Raw genomic sequence first — 19,020 nt, 5'->3', positions numbered from 1 at the left:
AATTCCCTTATTGTTACTCCCAATCCCCAGTTCCCTTTCCTGTTCCTTATGCCAACGATAAAATCATCCCTCAACAAGAATTGTATCCACTTACCTGTTCTGAATCACATACCGTATTTTTATTCCGAAGCTCGGCCAAACACATGTCTATTTTCCTAAAATAATAAAGGCATATTACAACCAAACAATTATGTTATACCCTGATACCTCGATTCCATTACTACAGAATGGAATTTGAAGTAAAACTGGTATGTCTTGGAGGAAGCAAAAGAAACTTGCCACCAGGTAGTTCTTCATCTATGTGGCAGTTTCCCAAGACATACATGTCCTTTGAACACCCCAGAGACACCTTAGTGATTCTCAAATCACGAGTCTGTATAACCTCAAACTTTACTCCAGTGATCTGCTGCAGTGTAACATTGATTCAACTCAGCTCAAAAAACAGGTGCCAGTAGCAGCAGACACATATGTTTTCATCCAGCTGTTCTCAGAACAGCCATTTCTGACCACATGAAGCAACCCATGATTTCAATGGCTCAACAACTGTCTTTCATTCTTCCAGTGAGAACTTCGCTAGGCAATTACTATAGACATAGCAGAATCCAAGTTAGGTAGGAAAATATTTTCAAAGTCCTCCACATTAAACAGTGCTAGTCAATGGCTTCAGGACAACCTATCCCATCACAGTGCACAGGCCCAGTACCCGCTTGTGTTTGTCCTATTGTTAGGGAGGAAATCCAGTCCTGGAGTCTACAGCAAGCCCAAGAGGCGGCACCTTCCCGCATCTCTTCCGAGGCTTATTCACAGGAGTTAAGTGGGCATACACTAATTAATCATTACCTGCACATTTCTGGATCTAAAGTCGGTTTAGTTTCTTTTGCGCCTTCTGTAGCTTGTGTATCTTGTATTTTTGAGAAACGCTCATGTAGAGTAATGCCAGGTGATGGAAAATGATTTGCTGGGGGGGAGGGGAGAGAAAGTTTTATCTCAGTGTAAAACTGATTGCTTTTAAAAGATTATATATATAAGCACAGGAAGAAGTGATTATTAAAAATCATCCAAACTGTTTTCTCTTGAAATATGTGGGACCTAACATTCCACAGACTAATTCGCAGTGCTGTCATGCTTTCTCAAGCCCAAGCAATACTAACAAACCTGATTTATTAAACCATAGATGCTGTTCCTATTTGGCATGCCTGCTTACTTACTGGGGACAAAGACAGTAGCTTCCTCAAAGTGAGGAGCTTTCTCCTCCAAGACAGGAACTACTTACTGTAATTGAGAAGCTCTAGTTCACCTCAAGTGAAAAGTAACTCTAAAAACAACCCAGAAATATAAAAATGATTCTGAATAAATGTTAAATGTTATGTTTACATATCACAGAAGGCCTCCTAATGCCATTTAACATTAACGGAAGTTCATGAAGACATTCTGAAATCAGCTATGCCAGCTCCCTTTCTGCCAAGAATCACACTTCCTTTGGGTAAGAGGGGCTGGAACTAAGAAGGGAAATTGTTTTAGACCTTATATTTCTAAGTAAATATATGCCTTAGTTCGAGGGATGCAGATAAAATAATTCATTTTTGAAATATATTTTTATGAATGTAAGAAAAGATTAATGCAATTATCTAGTGAGATATATAAAATAAAAATGTTGGAATTCTCAAAGGTGTCTAGTTTATAATACCCATAATTGCCTTATTTATGCAGGATCATTTAGGAAAGTTGTTCTACATGACTAATTTTTCAATTAATAGAAATTGGCCAGCATAACAAAACAAGTAAATGCAAATCTTTAAAGTACGTATTATGTAACTCCCTAATGTTATAAAGTATGCCAAATCAAGCTGGAATCTATTATTGATCACTAAGCATCACCCTCCTGGCACAAAGTCCTATAATGCCCTCAGGGGCATTGAGAATATCACCAGCCCAGCCTGTGTGGTGGCTCAGTTGATTGTCATTCCATGAATTAGGAGGTCTCAGACTCCATTCTTGGTCAGGGCACATGTCTGGGTTACAGGCTCATTCCCCAGATGGGGGTGTGCAGAAAGCAGCCAATCAATTTTTCTCTCTCAATGATGTTTCTATCTCTCTCCCCTTTTCCCTTCCTCTCTATGAAATCAAGAAAAAGTATTTTTTTAAAAAAGAATATCACCAGCTTTTTAAAAAATATATATTTTATTGATTTTTTTAAAGAGAGGAAGGGAGATGAATAGAGTTAGAAACATCGATGAGAGAGAAACATCGATCAGCTGCCTCCTGCACACCTTCTACTGGGGGTGTGCCCGCAACCAAGGTACATGCCCTTGGCCGGAATCGAACCTGGGACCTTTCAGTCTGCAGGCCAACGCTCTATCCACTGAGCCAAACCGGATAGGACACACCAGAATTCTTATTTCATTTTTTTTTTGTTGTTGCTTCCTCCTTCATGTTCCGTTATCAGTTATTTTTTCTTGCTGCTCCAATTCACAGGTCTTTTGCAGCAGGCAACCTCTCCCTTTGTAACTTTTGATTTATAATTTACTATGAGTTGAAGCACCAGGTTATTGGAACTATATATAAAGCATAACTAGGCCTAGGTGTCATGCTACCTTGAGAGTCTAGTACTTTTTAAAATAATACTTAAATAAACAACTAGGCTTGAATTAATATCTGCTACTCTCTTCAATAGATTTGCTAATTAATGATCTAGCTGATAATGAATATGAATTACTATTACAATATCACAGATTTTCTATATCTCGTGAAAAGTCAGTACATTATTCTTGTGTTACCCCTAATGTATGTGCAAAATATACCAACCTTTAATTTCATGAATTACAGTTATGATTTCCTGAGCAAATTCTCCGGCAGCTTTGTTTTCAGTATTCTGAGTTGAGTCAAGTTGTTCAAAGGCTGGATCCAAGTCCTCACTTTTCCTGCCAACAGCAACCAGATCACGTGACATCTGTCTCTCTGTCATGCTAAAAGGAATGCTACGATAATTTGTAAGTATAAATTTGAAAGTATTTTACTGAGAAAAACACTTACTAAAAATTAATCAAGATAGCTATAAAACTAAAAAGATGTTTATCTTTTCTTATAATTAAGGCACTACATTGTATGCCATAAAATGTGTACAATGATGCGAAGAAAATAGCTATAGATGCATGGTTTTGAGTTATTTTCAAATCAGAGATCATAAAATATTTGCCACTTTAATAAGAATCTCAAAAATACTGAGTTAAATAATTCTTACTTTAACAATACAGCAAAGCATTAAATACACTCTATATGCAAAAAATAATCAATTAGATTTTCTACTCCCAAATATCCATAAAATTATAAATCCAGCAAGCTTATAGTATCTTAAAATACCACACTTTAAAAGCTGTTATCCTACATAATAACATCTCTGACTTCACTGAAATCCTTCTATCTCTATATCAGTAATGAGAAGCTTAGAATAATATTTTGAAATTAAATTCTGTTGAGATTAATTACTTAGAAAATCTTACTAAACTCTCAGAAAATAGTCTCAGTTGTTAGCAAAGTTAAGATCATTAGAACTAATTATAGTGTTTATCCTAAATGTATCCTTAAAGAAATGCTACCGTTTATTATATAAACCCAGCTATCTTACAACTTTAATGCTTTCTGAATCTTTATAACTTTCATTAAGAGCTCTCCTTACCCTTAGGTACCATTATAAAGCTATTATTATGACACATAGCTAACAATTATTGAGAGCTTACCGTATGCCAAACACAGGGGCTTAGAGCTTACAAACATGATGTCATTTCATCTTTACAACAGCCCTATGGGAAAGTGTCATGGCACTGAGTTCATGGATATCCAGATTATTTTACTTTACATGCCTGAGGTCAAGCATTCATATGAACATAATTCTTCCAAGTGCCCTAATGGGAAACTAGATCTTATTTCAAGAATGTTACTCTTGCTTAAAACCACTCTTAAATTCTTCATCTGGAGGCGGCTTATGTGTCAGAGAAGAAAATGTCTCATTATGTTATCTTTATACCTCATTTTGAACACAAAATGGCACTAACCAGCTTACACCCATCTTATTCCTCTGCACTTAACTCTAAATAGCTTTGGGCTCTTGCCAAAAATCAAGTTCACTGTCCAAATATTTGAGATCTATAACTGCTAGGGTACTTTATAAGTATGCTACAGGCTCTGAAAATACATCCAAGAGAAAAAAAAATGTAATATCTATAATAAAAGCATAATATTCTAATTAGACCGGACGTCCTTCCAAACCACCTTTCGGACAAAGCCAAAGCCGGGGCTGCGAGACAAGCCCAGGTTCTGGGTGCTGGAGGGAAGCCAGTGCCAGCAGCTGGCGGAAGGAAGGCCTACTCTTGCATGAATTTTATGTATCAGGCTTCCAGCGTTTTACGTAACAGCAGCATAGATCCCATCTTCTTGGTTGGTACCTTCTCCATCAACAAAGCTTTCCTTACTCCAGAAAACCAACCAAGCAATCAATAAATAAATACAGCAGCACCACTGGAAAAAAATGATACTTCTTCATATAATAAAAACCAACCAAATGGATACATTTGGGGGTGTGAGTGTACATGTGCACAGATTTACTTATTTGCTTAAGTCACATAAAAGACATATACCCAAAACTGTTTCAGGGTTATGAAGGGCTTACAGATGTTCTTTTTAGAGAGAAACATCAATTGGTTGCCTCCCATTTGTGCCGTGAATGGGGATTGGACCCACAACCTGGGTATGTGCCCTGACTGGGAATTGAATCCAAAACCTTTTGGTGCAAGGGACAATGCTCCAATCAACTGAAACACCCAGCCAGGCCCATATTTTTTAATTAAAAATTTTCATTCCTGCTCGGCTGTGTGGCTCAGTGGTTGACCATTTACCTATGAACCAGGAGGTCACGGTTCAATTCCTAGTCAGTGCACATGCCTGGTTTGCAGGCTCCATTCCCAGTGGGGGGCATGCAGGAGGCAGCTGATTAAAGATTTTTCTCTCATTACTGATGTTTCTATCTCTCCCCTCCCTTCTCTGAAATCAATAAAACGTGTTTTGTTTTGTTTTAATTTCCCTCCTCTAACAAGATGGTTTTAAGTGCCTATTTTTAATTTATCTGAGGAAAGGCTTCCATCTGACTTTCTGTGCTCCCTGCTCTCAGATCAGCACTGTTGAGACAACTCCCCGCCAAGGCAGAACATGGAGAAGTGACTATACAGCAGGTTGATGCCACTGCCGTGGATTCCTTGATTCATTAAAATGATGTTCATGAGCCAAAACTGGTTTGGCTCAGTGGTAGAGCTTCGGCCTGCGGACTGAAAGGTCCCAGGTTCGATTCCGGTCAAGGGCATGTACCTTGGTTGCGGGCACATCCCAGTAGGGGGTGTGCAAGAGGCAGCTGGTCGATGTTTCTCTCTCATTGACGTTTCTAGCTCTCTATCTCTCTCCCTTCCTCTCTGTAAAAAATCAATAAAATGTATTAAAAAAAAAAGATGTTCATGAGAAGGCCCATTTCCCTTCTCTTCTAATTTGCTCCAAGCTTCCTATTGTGTATCTGATAACTAGCTAAGAGGCATTTAGTGATAAGAGCTAGAAGCTAGAATGGCCCTGTAACATGTAACAACCTTCACTAACAAAAACTATAAATGCTCTCTGTTTAAAGGGTCTTTATGGTACAAAAAGCCTGCCATACCAGGGAATAACATAGCTTTTAAAAACATTTTATAGAAGAAAAATAAGACATTTAAATACAACTATAAGAATATATCCATAAGAGGGAATCATTGTTAAGTTTTTATTATAGCCTCAGTTTCTCCCAAGAGGAAACAAGTTGATAAATGCTTTCAGTAATTATTAAAATTTACATGTAATTTATTATTCCTGGCATAACTCTTATACCCACTCCATGCCCGACCCTCAATACATAGGAGTAATGTGGTATACAGTGATGCTATATTTAATTCCTCAAATATTAGTGTTTCAACTTGCTATCGGTAAAAAAAATGTATCCCAGGGTTACTCCACTGCAAGATTATTAATAAAAAATGTCAAAATAATTATTTTCTAGAAAATATCCATGAAAATAATATAACATAAAATTTTAGATTTTTATTTTATTTTTTAAAATATATTTTATTGATTTTTGTACAGAGAGGAAGGGAGAGAGATAGAGAGTTAGAAACATCGATGAGAGAGAGTCATCAATCAGCTGCCTCTTGCACACCCCCTACTGGGGATATGCCTGCAACCAAGGTACATGCCCTTGACCAGAATCGAACCCAGGACCCTTCAGTCCCCAAGCCGACGCTCTATCCATTGAGCCAAACCAGTCCCGGCAAATTTTAGTTTTTTAAAGACAATTATGCTTTTGCTATATTAGAAACCTTCTTGAGACTTGAGAATAAAAAATGTTCTAGCTATTTACATTTATAAATTTAATCACCTTAGTTCACATTTTCCTTTTTACTATTTCCTGTGACATTATTGATGAGCAATTTAACAATTTCAGGAAATATCCCTAAGACAAGTAGCTAAACTTAAAAGACCAAATATTCACTGAGATGAATTTTAGACAGTTAAAAAATTAAAATATAGCACTAGCTGGTGTGGCTTAATTAGAGCATTGTCCCATGCACTGAAAGGTTGCGGGTTTGGTTCTTGGTCAGAGCATATATCCAGGTTCGTGAATTAAAAAAAAAATTAAATATAGCCAAATATCTGTATTTTAAACTGGTCTGATTAAATCTCAACCCCTCCCCATTTTTTCTGTTTAATGATATTTTCCCTTATGTTCTGAGTGTTATATTATACATAATAAATAAAAAAACATAAAAAGCTACATTAAACCTTAATTTCCTCTTATATACAACTAAGATTCATTAAAAAACAAAAAAACAAAAAACACCACTGCATGGCAAAACAACAGTAATAAAAATAAAAATAAAAATCCTGCCCTGGCCGGGTTGCTCAATGGATAGAGCACTGGCCTGTGGACTACAGGGTCCCAGGTTCTATTCCCAGTCAGGGCACAGGCCTGGGTTGAAGGCTTAATCCCCAGTAGGGAGTGTGCAGGAGGCAAGTGATCGATGATTATCTCTCATCATTGACGTTTCTCTCCCTCTCCCTTACTCTTTAAAATCAATAAAAATATAAACAAACAAAAATGCTGCCCTTTAGAAGCTTGTAATAGGTAACAAAATCCATAAAACACATAAGGTTTTCTTTTCTTAGTTTTCTCCCAAATATAATTAACATTTTGTACATAAATTCATAAGGCACTTTCCCAATTATTAATTCATAAATAATTATTAATTCGCTCCTGTCTTCTGAAGAACATATTTAGAATTTTGGGGATTGAGGGAAAAAGAGTTAGGGAGACTGCTACAGCCTTAATTGTGCATCTCATTATTTGTTTCACAGAAGTCCCCTCACTGGCCTTGCCAACTCCAATGTCCTCCACGCCTCCTCAGAGGTGCTCCCCTGGCAGCAGAGCTGAGCCACCTGTCCTCTCCGATCAGCTAATCCTGCCAAATCAGGCTGGTGCGTGGCGGTCCTGCCTTCACAGCCTCCTGTACCTCCACAGTCCCTGCGTGTGGTTTCTGCTTTTGTTAATCTATAAACATGAAATGTCCTTCATCTTGTCATCACGTGTCTAAAACACGCCTAAACCTTCAAAGCCTAGCTTTGTGTCAACTCCTGAAAGAAGTCTTCCCTAAGTCTCCCAGCTGGAGATCACTGGAGTGGGACACCACGTCATACATCACTCACTACGCCAAGGTATTACCAACAGCGTCCTATTGTCTGTGAGACCAGAGGAGAAGAAGCCTAATCTTATGCCCATCTAGTCCCAGGGTACCCTGATAGGCTGTCTCAGACACGGTAGATCCTCAAAAGACACCTGCTGAGTGAATAAATGATAAACAGAAAATGATTTAGATAATTTCAAATGAGCGTCCGCTTAAAGATTAACAGATTTCCAAATTCTAAGGAAGCCAATTTAATTCTGTTTTTTAACTTTCTTGGCTTACTTTTTATTTTCAAAATTTTACTTAATTTAGAGCAATTTAAAATTTAATTTTTTTATAATATAGAATCTCAAATATACACAAAACTTCAGAGAATGCTATGATGAGCCTGTCAATCCAACTTCAATAGTTACCGGCCAATTGGAGCAGACTCACATAGCCAGGAGGAAATGAGGGTTCATTTGGGCCCAAAAAGGCATGGCCAGTTGGCCTGCCCAATGTCACAGAACTACTCAGTGACCCTCCAGGAGACAAAAACCTATGTACCCCACCCCCAAACAGAATGTTCACCTCCCTATATTAGAACCCTTGAGAACCACTAGGAGGAGCTAGGGTGATAGAAATTAATTTTCATTAATTTTTTATTATATATGAAATATTTTAGGGAGGAAAAGCCTTACTTTTTGGTGATACATAACAGTGAGGTAGCAGGCTTATATATCACAAAAATATCTCCACCCACAGCTGCTTCCGCCTCCAGCTGAACAGTGCCTAGCATAGGCAAACTTGAGTGATTAGGTTACCTTCTTTCAGTCCTCGCTATGGCTTTTTACACTGTTCCCCCACCTACACTGAACCCCTTTCCTCAGATCACCAGGGCTCCAACGTCTTCTGAGGCCCATTACCCACCTCACCCCCTTTCAGAATGGGAAAAGATAAGATGGGGGTAGGGAGATCCTCTTTGTTTTCCTTCCATAAGAAATAAAAGGATTCAATTGTGGCTAATATGCTCAGTCCAGTATCAACTTTGCTAGCCAACCTTCCCATCCTAGATATCTAACACCAGCACCAGGGAGGGGAGAGGAGCCTCGGGCCCATCTGCACCAGCTATTCTTCTCCAAAAACAGGCATCCCCTGCTCCTCCCTCCACTTCCTTCCTACCACTGAGCCCAGCATTAAGCCACAACTCTATTTGCCCCAAGACTTCCAGATGTACACAACAGGTTTTTTTGGGGTTCATATTGTGACTCCCTAACTTACATTCTGAGACATATAATTATGAGACATATATAACTTCTACCTCTGATGATGCAGTTTCTGACAAAGAGGGTCACTAGAATTATGCAGTGATCATTCAAATAAGTATCTATTTACTGCTGCTCTACACACAAACTGGAATCTAGAAAAATTACTAGGTGATAGCCATATGTTTTTAACTAAATGTGTCAATACTTGACCAAGGCTATGAAAACAAGTCACAAAATGAACCATCTTAATCTTTCCCAAAAAAGTGGATAAACGCTCTAGATTTTAACCAACATACTTCTCTCCCTACTCTAGGAGCAGTTTAATATTTGTAAGTAGAGGAAAATCCAATGTATAGTAATAGTTGAGAACATGACTCTACTGAGGTTGGCATTAACTACTTTTGTTTTATGGATATTTCATTAGTCCATACATAATTCAACCCAACCCCACAAAACTCTTCCACAACTCATTAGCCAATAAATAATTACAACAAAAAAAGTTTGATGAGCATTATGCTTTAGCAGACTGAAAAGATGCATATAGTTATTAAGTTATTCATTCTTCAGCTTTTTTAATAGAAAGGATTTTTAGTGGAAGATTTTTATTATATAAGCCATCTTTCAGGTTCTTGTCAGGTAATTCAAACATGCTGACAGGCCCCACTGATAGGCCACGAAATTTCACAAAATTATAGTTTATACATTCACAAAAAAGATATAGCAGCCTCAATTTTAGCAAGCTCACTTTTGTAGCACATGATGAAGATCAAGCTACCATTTCTTAATATCATAATATAAAACTAATTGTGTTCAGTATCTTTAAAATGAAACCCTTCAAAATTGCTAATTCTAGTACTCTTAAAAGTGCTATAGCCAGCCTGAGCCAGCATGGCTCACTGATTAGTGTTGCACCAGAGGGTCTTGGGTTCGATTACAGACAAGAGCACGATACCTGGGTTACAGGTTCTAAACTTGCCCCAGGTTGGGTCACATGTGGGAGGCAACCAATAGATGAGACACACTGATGTTTCTCTCTCCTCCCTCTCTCTCTCCCCCTCTCCCTTCTCCCTTCCACTCTCTCTAAAAAAATGGGAAAAATATCCTCACTCTTTGGATGAGGATTAAAAGACAAACAAAAAGCGCTACAGCCAATTTTTCTCTTTTAAGTATAAAATACTTCATTATTAAATGTGAGGGTATCATTACTTTTATAAAAGAATTCAAGACATTTTATGTTTTGATTATATGTAATTTTACATCAAAAGAAAAAAACTATAAACAAAAATTAAATAGTGAAGTATTTAAAAGGGAGTATACTGATATTTGCAATTCACTTTGAAATGCATCAAAAAATAAGATGGAACAACAGATGAATAGATGAATAGATATGTGATTATAAAAGTAGAGCAAAATATCAATTGTAGACTAGGTGGTGGGTATATAGGTGTTCAATGTATAATTCTTTCAACTTTTCTGTGTATCTGAGCATTTTCATGATATAATGTTGGAAAGTAAAAGAGCTTAACATCTCTAAATTTGATGTTTATAGCAGCCTTTGTGCTCTTAAAATGAATAGTAGAAAATATAATAGCACACAATAATTTAAGGCATATTATATGAAATAGAATACAAAATTATTAATGCACTAGAGGCCCAGTGCATGACATTCGTGCACTGGGGGTCCCTCAGCACAGCCTGCACCCTCTCGCAGTCCGGGACCCTGCGGGGTCCTTAGCACTGCCTCAGAGGCAGAGAGGTTCCTGCCACCCCCAATGCACTCGCCATCCATGGAACGGCTTCTGGCTGAGCGGTGCTCCCCCTATAGGAGCGCACTGACCACCAGGGGCAGCTCCTGCATTGAGCGCCTGCTCCCTAATGGTCAGTGGGCATCATAGCGACCATTCAGCCATTGGGTCGATTTGCATATTAGGGCTTTATTATATAAGAGGATTAATATAACAACCACGTAAAATATACATAGAAAATAATAAGAGGGATTATACTAAAATATTAATAAAATTGTCCTAGGATTATGGATTATTTTCCCATCTGTATGTGTCTTTCTGTAATTGTACTTGTATATGTTTTCTACGCACATATAAATATACATATGTATATTTTGCAAGTGCAAAAACAAATGAGGGAGAGGGACTGCCATGCCTAACTTTAAGGAAAAGAACAAAATAGTTTTTGTAAAAAAAAAAAAAGGGGGGGGGGTGACTTTGGATTTACTTAATTCCCTGTCACATCTTAAGCTAAGCTTGGATTTTGTTTTCTCTTGTTTTTTATTCAAATAGATACGTCAACTCTGAAACTAAAATGTACCAAATCAATGTGGTCTATCACTTTTGTTTGTTTTTATTGGTTTCAGAGAGGAAGAGATAGGAAGAGAGAAACAGAAACACCCATGATGGGAGAGAATCACTGATCAGCTGCCTCCTGCATGCCCTCCACTGGGGACCAAGCCCATAATCCCCAGCACACACCTTGACCGCAATCGAACCTACCAGGAATCGAACTGTGACCCACAGATGATGCCCAATCACTGAGCCACACTGGCCGGGCCCACCACTTATTTTTTATTCAAAAACAGATATATGAGTCAACGGTGAACATAAATGCACCAAATCAACATGGTCCATCACTTTTATCCACATACTGGTGGTGTATTAAAGTAATGAACAGACTTAACTGAAATAGCCAAATGCAGTGCCTTATTCTCAGAATTCATAAAGAGAAGTAATGTTCATAATGCAAGAAAGCATGCAAACCGCTTTAGTAGAATATAACCTATTACAGCAGCAGTCTATTTTTTAAATCATTAGAGCTAAACCAAATATGTTATAAATAGGCCTCTTTCTAGACTCTAGCCTAATTCCCTATACCCAGGAGAACCTAGCAAGTTGAGTGAGCCCAGTCTTTTTGAGATGGCATCAAGAACCATGCTAAGTCACCAGCTTCTTTGAGTCACAAGGGATCGCACAGATTTGAGACCCAGGCACTCTGACTTAAACAAGTCGCTTCACATCGCATGGCCTCACTCTCCGGCTCTATAAAATCAGGGCCTTCTAAGGTCCCTTCCAGGTAAAAATTCTCTGAATTTCAGGCAATAGTGAAAATAGGCTCTGAGAAACTGAGCAAGGAACAGGTCTCCTTGAACTCCACCCAGCTTATCCTTGAACACAGAGAACCTGGAAACATAATAACATGCAAATTAATGAAGAACAACTCCATAGGATGCTCTGCCCCAAAAAAGCATCTGAAGATACAACGTGGAAACAAGCAAACGTATCAGCTCATATTACTAATCATGAGATTCATCCTCATTAAAGGGCTTTTAAAAAAAAAAGTCTAGGCAATTCCTGCCCCTTAATGGACTCTAAACACACTACTAATTTCATTTTCAAAGCTTCTAATAAAGCTAGCAAAATAGATATTAAATATCATTAAGGAAAAAAAAAAACCAAGATAATACCTGGGTGTATTTACTGTTTTCTTCACATCTATTTTAACTATAAGTGATTTTGATTTCTTCCGAAGACTAGCAGATGAATGTTTCGTTTCATCAAATTGGTTACTGGAAGAGTTCTTCTGTCTTTTGCCATCCCTTCCTTTGTTCTTTTTCCTCTTCCGTTTGCCATTATAGGGTCTCAAAATAACATTGCTTTTATCTGAGTCAGTAGAGGGAGTATAGTCATTCTTAAATGGTTCAGAAGCTTCTTGGACTTGCCCATCTTCAGTCTCTCTGTCTCTTCTAGCATTAACATAACTGGGGTGTATTTTTGCAAGGCCAATTTGAGAAAGGCATTTTCTGTCTTTCTCCTTAGAGAATTTCTCAGTTTGTCCATCAGAAAAGCCCTGGTCCTCATCTTCGGTCTTACGATGTTCGTGGTGATAGTCCCTGGTTACTGAACTGGCCTTGGTTACTGAACTGGCCTCTGGGGGCTTCCTGTGGGCATGTTGATGAGCTCTGTGTGCTCGGTGTTGAAGGTGCCACGGCTCTTTCTTTTGTTGGTAAGGTGAAGGATTATGCCTGGATCTCCGGTGTGAGTTTCTAGAAGTGTCAGTGTTTTCAAACCTCTTCTCGCCTGAAGATCTTTCGGGTGCCTGTCTATATTTTCTGCAATCGCGATCTTCAAGATACCTGTGGTGACATAAAGCAATTTATACTTCGCACTACAGAGAAGAAAGCAAGAACTTCTATCTGTGGAGTATTGGGTAGCATGGCTTTAAATGGAGAATGCAGTGGCAAAGTTACCCTCTAATCCAGGGGTCCTCAAACTTTTTAAAGTGGGGGCCAGATCACGGTCCCTCAGAGAGCTGGAAGGCCGGACTATATGAACTACTAATTCCTACTGTAACACCTCGGCTGCGCTCACTGCCCAAAAAACCTGGCGGGCCGGATCAGACTCCTCTGCGGGCCGCATGTGGCCCGCGGGCCGTAGTTTGAAGACCCCTAATCCTTCACGCCAACTCACAGAGGCTCAAGGTAGTTAGAGAGGAAATACCATTTCATTTTTAAACTAAAAAAAATAAATAAATAAAGTAGTAGCCCTGCGCACGTGTGCCAGTAGGTCGCTGCTGCCCTCCTGTAGGCCCCCCCCCCCCGCCCCCACTTCATAGCTTGCTGCCCTGCCCCCTCCAGTAGATCTCAGCCTCCGCTTGCTTGCCCTGTACTGTAGCTATCCACTGCCCCACCCTCCTGCAGATCGGTGATCCGTTTGTTATGCAATTGGTCGTTAAGTATGAGGCTTAACGGATCATTAGCATATTCCTCTTTTATTATATAGGATATTCTAGCTATCCACATGATTTATTCTAAAAAGAAATATTTTACTACTACCTGTAGACAGCTACATTGCAATGCTTTTGATCTTTTCAGACAAAAGCTTTTCAAGGTGGTTGTCTTCAACTATAAACACACCTTTTTACTTGAGGCTTTGTACCAAATTACCCAGGTTTCATTTATCCTGTACCTTGTCTGAAAAGCACTCCGTTTCTCAAAATCTTCCGAGCCTCTTCTAAGTGACTGACAATGTTTTTCATCTTGCATCCTCTGGTGACTCGACTCATCTTCAGGCCACTTGTCTTCCAATCTCAAAGAATCTGCCATTGACCTCTGTGATGATTGCCCTCCTTTTCCACTTCTAACTCTGTGCTCATCAGGAGGATACCCTCCTTGCATTTTCTCAGGATAACCCCAGCCATACTCTTGGTAGTGTACATCTTCGGAGTATCTGGACGGATACTGAGATCTGCTACTGTCTCTTCTTCTTGGTGAATATGCTTGGTAAAGTTTATTAGAATAAAAATCGTCTGGTGAGCTTCTTCTTACGTCTGAAGAAGGTGCTCTATGTTCATAACATCGGTAATGTGCATCTTCACGAGAAGGCAGCCTTGGTTTACTCTGGACGTGTTTCTTGTGGCTCATTCTGATCCACAGATCCTTCCTATGGTCAGAGCAATAAGGCTCATTAGAACATATTTGCTTGGAGTGTTCAGACTTTCTAGGTATTGGTGATAAAGATCTATGTAAACACAAACAAAAGTTCAGTTCATTTAAAGACAAAAAATTAAGTTTGTCTTAACATGACTTGCTGAAATTTGTTTTCCACTGTTTCTTCAACTCAAATTCATGAATTTGCTCTAGCTGCATTCTAAATTGCCCATGCAGGGGTCAGATTATACTTGCCCCAATTCAACAAACATACTCTTTCCATCTGAACGAATGTATCCCACGGCATATTAAAATGGGCTGAGCACACCCTCCTGCTAGATTAGCTACGCAGCAGGATCCATTTTTGGAAGACTGCTGACAGCAAAGGTCTGTCAAAAGGACTGGTCAGCAAAGCTTACGTCAGGTTCAATGGGCAGGTAGGAGAAAAGCAGAAGTATGCCCTGGCTGGGTCGCAGCACCTGTGGGTTCCAGACAGGCACAAAGCCAGGTTGCAGGCTCAATCCACTCTCAGGGCAAGTATGGGAGGCAACCAATTGATGTTCCTCTCTCACATCAGTTTCTTTTTAAAATATATTTTATTGATTTTGTACAGAGAGGAAGGGAGAGAGATAGAGAGTTAGAAACATCGACGAGAGAGAGTCATCGATCAGCTGCCTCTTACACACCCCCTACTGGGGATATGCCCGCAACCAAGGTACATGCCCTTGACCGGAATTGAACCCGGGTCCCTTCAGTCCCCAAGCCGATGCTCTATCCATTGAGCCAAACCGGTTTCGGCTCTTACATCAGTTTCTAACTCTTTCTCACTCCGTTCCTCTCTCTCTCTCAAATCAATAAGAACATATCCTTGGGTGAGGATTTAAAAAAGAAAAAGAAAAAAATCAATAAAATATATTTAAAAAAAAAGAAAGAAGAAAGAAAGAAAGAAAGAAAGAAAGAAAGAAAGAAAGAAAGAAAGAAAGAAAGAAAGAGAAAAAGGCAGGAGGGCTGGATTCATACAAATAAATATGTAGTAGAATCTGGCAAATGAAACATAGCCTCTGAAATTAAAGAGTTTGACGCCACATAAACTCTAAGAGTATGATGCCACCTAAATTCAAACTCAGACCCAAAACCGACCCCACAGTTTCTCCAATTGACTACCCTCTCTAATAAGCCCGTATTAAGGAGCAGAAACTACATACTTAAACGGTGTGTGGAGGTGCGGGAAGAAGAGGTCTTAAGACTTGCATCTCATGCTTGGTTCCTCCATAAATATTAGAGATAGGTAGGTTGCTTTTTTCTCCCAGACCTATTCCCTTACACATAAAAGACGTGCTGCTGAAACACAGCTTGTAACTTCGGTGAATGTGTGCTTTCATGCTGCTATAACGCTCCCCAGGGACAGCAGCACAGCCTTTCTGTAACGCCCTTTTCTAACACCTAGCATTGCCAACGTCCCGCCTTTCACTCCCACTGACGAGGAAGACGTCCGTATCCGGAGAAGCCAGTCAACACGAGTCACCTGGACTTCAGGATGAGAGAGAGGAGCACCACTATCTGGAGGACAATGAAGTTCAATGTTGCACCTGGGGCTATTTCCTCCCATCTGACCTGTGCCATCTCCCCATCTCCTCCCTGAGGGTTTAATATCTTCTAACCCTTGCAGTTTTCGTCATCACTCCATCTTCAGATGCTGCCTCAGAGTTGAAAAAAAAAAAAAAAAACATGAATAAAACTCTTTCCACTTGGTGACCTGTCTGTGTGCTCCCTACACGGAAGGAGGCAGATTTGGTTTTCTCCTGCACATACTGGGATTTATATACTGGACTCAGCAGTATCTCCCTCTAAAATCACCAAGCTACATGGACCAGCAGGTTGTTTTTAGCTGAAGCAGAAGCTCTGTCATCCAGCTGGCTGCACTCATCAGCACAGGAAGAAGCAACTGGAGCCTCTGAGGACTTCCTGGAAGATTTCATTTCTTCCACCGCTAGGGAGAAGAGCTGGCAGCCAGGGGCTGAGGTCTTGAATTGGGACAAAGTAGTCCATCTCTTACTTTAAGCCGTGCTTCCCACTGAATACACATTGACTTTTTTTTTTTCACTTCGGGATTTTATTGAATAGAGCCCCTTTCTTCCGGAGGAGACTGCTGGAATGGTTGCTAACATTTTCAGTTCTCCTAAAGGGAACAGAAGGGACCCAAGGAGTCTATTGGGAGACAATTTTCTATGGGTCTCTCCCATTCTGCACACCTCGTGAGCAGAGGCACTGGCAGCTTTCATTCCAAGACAAACAGCGGGGAAGATGGAGCCAGGGAGGCTGTGGGGCAGAGGGCTGATGTGTTTGCTATCCAGGATCGTAAGATAATGTCTCCTCCAAGGCCAAAGGCCCTCATGGGACTTAGGTTCCTCGGCTATGCCTTCACCCCACTGCTTTGTTCTGCAGCGCCCAAGCTCAGGGGGTGGAGGGTGAGGGGAACACAGGAGCAGGGAGCTCAGGCTGCCTGCTGTACTCTGATTTGTAAAGGCCTTTGCGTCTGCTCCAGGAGGGTCTTGTGACAGGCTGATGTGCCAGCTTACAAGTGGGGGGAAATACTGGACTCCTTACCGTTATTCAAAGCCCTGAGAAGGAACCCAGGAATCAGGCACTAAGCTTGGCAGGCTCTTTTGTGGCCCCTCACCAGTGCCTACCACAAAAGGGCAACACCAAATGACCTCTGTGATGCCCTCCAAGTTAAAATCATTCGCTTCTTTACGTCCCCCCACCCGTTTTTGAAGGTCCTCCCCACTATAATTTAGTCCTGTGAAGTCGAAATTAAAATTGTTGAAGAAATGATTCATTAGTCACTGTAGAACCACCATGAGGCAAGCACACTGCCAAGTCGCATTACCATGAAAAACCTCGGCCTGCCTTTGGTGTATGTAATCATGGCCCTTCTTATGAGTTCCAGAATGTGCTAGTCACTTTCATAGCTCTGTGCCTTTGCTCATGTGTCCCCCTTAACTGGAATACTTTTCTTCTCTCTTTCTGCCTTTGGACATTTTACTCATCCTTAAGTGACTGAAACCTCATCTCTCCTTCGAAGACTTCCTCAGTATTCCCCTTCCCCTCCACCAAGGCAGAATCATTTCCTCCCTGTGGATCCAGAGTGCTCAGTCAGTAGCAGCACGTTTTCCCCACAGTCCCATAGCTGGCTATGGCGCCCATCTTCCCAGCCAGCCGTGTGCTTGCTGAGGAGCTGTAAGGTATTGTATTTGCCTTTGTAGCCCCAGAAATTCCTGTAGTAGGTAAACACTAAATACTAATTGAACCGTTGCAATCTAATTATGTATGCGTTTGATAGTACCTACCAGGGAAGAGGAGAGTGAACTACTATTGCGTTATTCAAAATTCTATTATTCTGCCATGAAGAAGAAATAGGCAACTCCCAATTTTCTAACTCCCAATGTCTTCCAACATATTGATTATGAAAAAAATAAATAAAATACACAACCGTAAAGTTCTAAACGACTCTCAAAGATGTTTCTCACTCTCCCTTACTGTGGTCACTGCCTTTCTTTTTGTTATGGATGATTCTAGCTGCCAACCATACTTAAAGAAAGCTGTCAGCTCTTAGAAATACAATCTCTGTCACTGTACAAGCTCTGTAAAGCACCTATTGTGATTACCCAGGTCCCAAGAGCTTATTAACATAGGTTCTTAATCATCCTGGCGAATGTGAAAGTCAAAGTACATCTCAAATCCAAGCTTGCCCTGCTCAACTAAAACTGCTCACCGATGGGTCCACTTGGGGGATCTAGAGTGTGACCGGCCCATCCTGTGCCATGTGAGCCACTATCCACTTTTTACACTGCAAGGAAACACAGTATTAGCAAGTTTGTAGAAAGAGCCTGCAATCTGTTCTAAAAACAGTGAGGGTCCCGGGTTCGATTCTAGTCAACAGCATGTACCTTGGCTGCAGGCACATCCCCAGTAGGGGGCGTGCAAGAGGCAGCTGATCGATGACTCTCTCTCATGGATGTTTCAAACTATCTCTCTCCCTTCCTCTCTGTAAAAAATCAATAAAATATATATATTTTTTAAAAAGTGAATGATACCGGGGGAAAAAAGTATTTAAGCCCTCTCTGCCTCAGTTTCTTCATCTGTAAAATGAGGATGATAATAACAGGACCCACCTTATTGAAATTTTGTGAGAAAAAAAATGAAATAAATCCGGAGTGAGCAAACATTTTCAGCAAAGGGCCAGATAGTAACTATTTTAGGCTTTGCAGGCCATATACAATCTCCATGCATCTTATTCTTCTATTTTAAATCCTTTAAAAGTATAAAAACTGCCCTAGCTGGTTTGGCTTAGTGGATAAAGCATCGGCCCTCGAACTGAAGGGTTCTGGGTTTGATTCCAGTCAAGGGCACGTATCTCTGTTGCAGACTTGATCCCCAAGCCTAGGGGGGGGGGGGGGGCATGCAGTGCAGGAGGCAAACAACTGATGTATCTATCTTACATCAATGTTTCTCTCTCATTGTCTCTCCCCTTCCACTCTCTCTAAACATCAATGAAAAAATATGCTCGGGTGAGGATTAAAAAATA

The 19,020-nt window shown here is 40.2% G+C and overlaps 1 protein-coding gene across 8 annotated transcripts in view; it reads right to left on the bottom strand.

Annotated features, from left to right (window-relative positions):
- The window catches only part of BCLAF3 (BCLAF1 and THRAP3 family member 3), a 42,193-nt gene extending 26,115 nt beyond the window's left edge, over positions 1 to 16,078 (bottom strand). For 2 of the 8 annotated variants that reach the window (XM_084869571.1, XM_084869575.1), the window contains exons 1-6: positions 15,958 to 16,070; positions 13,972 to 14,523; positions 12,471 to 13,139; positions 2,806 to 2,921; positions 841 to 958; positions 113 to 155 (exon numbers count right to left, since the gene is read on the bottom strand). In XM_084869571.1, coding sequence (XP_084725697.1) covers positions 113 to 155; positions 841 to 958; positions 2,806 to 2,921; positions 12,471 to 13,139; positions 13,972 to 14,523; positions 15,958 to 16,055 — 1,596 coding nt within the window. In that variant the 5' untranslated portion in view covers positions 16,056 to 16,070. Of the gene's footprint in view, positions 1 to 94; positions 156 to 840; positions 959 to 2,805; positions 2,979 to 12,470; positions 13,140 to 13,971; positions 14,524 to 15,957 lie in introns of all 8 variants that reach the window. The other 6 variants (XM_084869568.1, XM_084869569.1, XM_084869572.1 and 3 more) reach the window with 6 other exon arrangements.
- Between the last annotated feature and the right edge of the window lie 2,942 nt (positions 16,079 to 19,020).

The sequence above is a fragment of the Pipistrellus hanaki genome (assembly GCF_964339955.1).
Source record: "Pipistrellus hanaki genome assembly, chromosome: X".
Classification (NCBI taxonomy): domain Eukaryota; kingdom Metazoa; phylum Chordata; class Mammalia; order Chiroptera; family Vespertilionidae; genus Pipistrellus; species Pipistrellus hanaki.
Note: the sequence above shows the minus strand (reverse complement) of the source record. Positions and strands in the feature narration are given on the sequence as shown.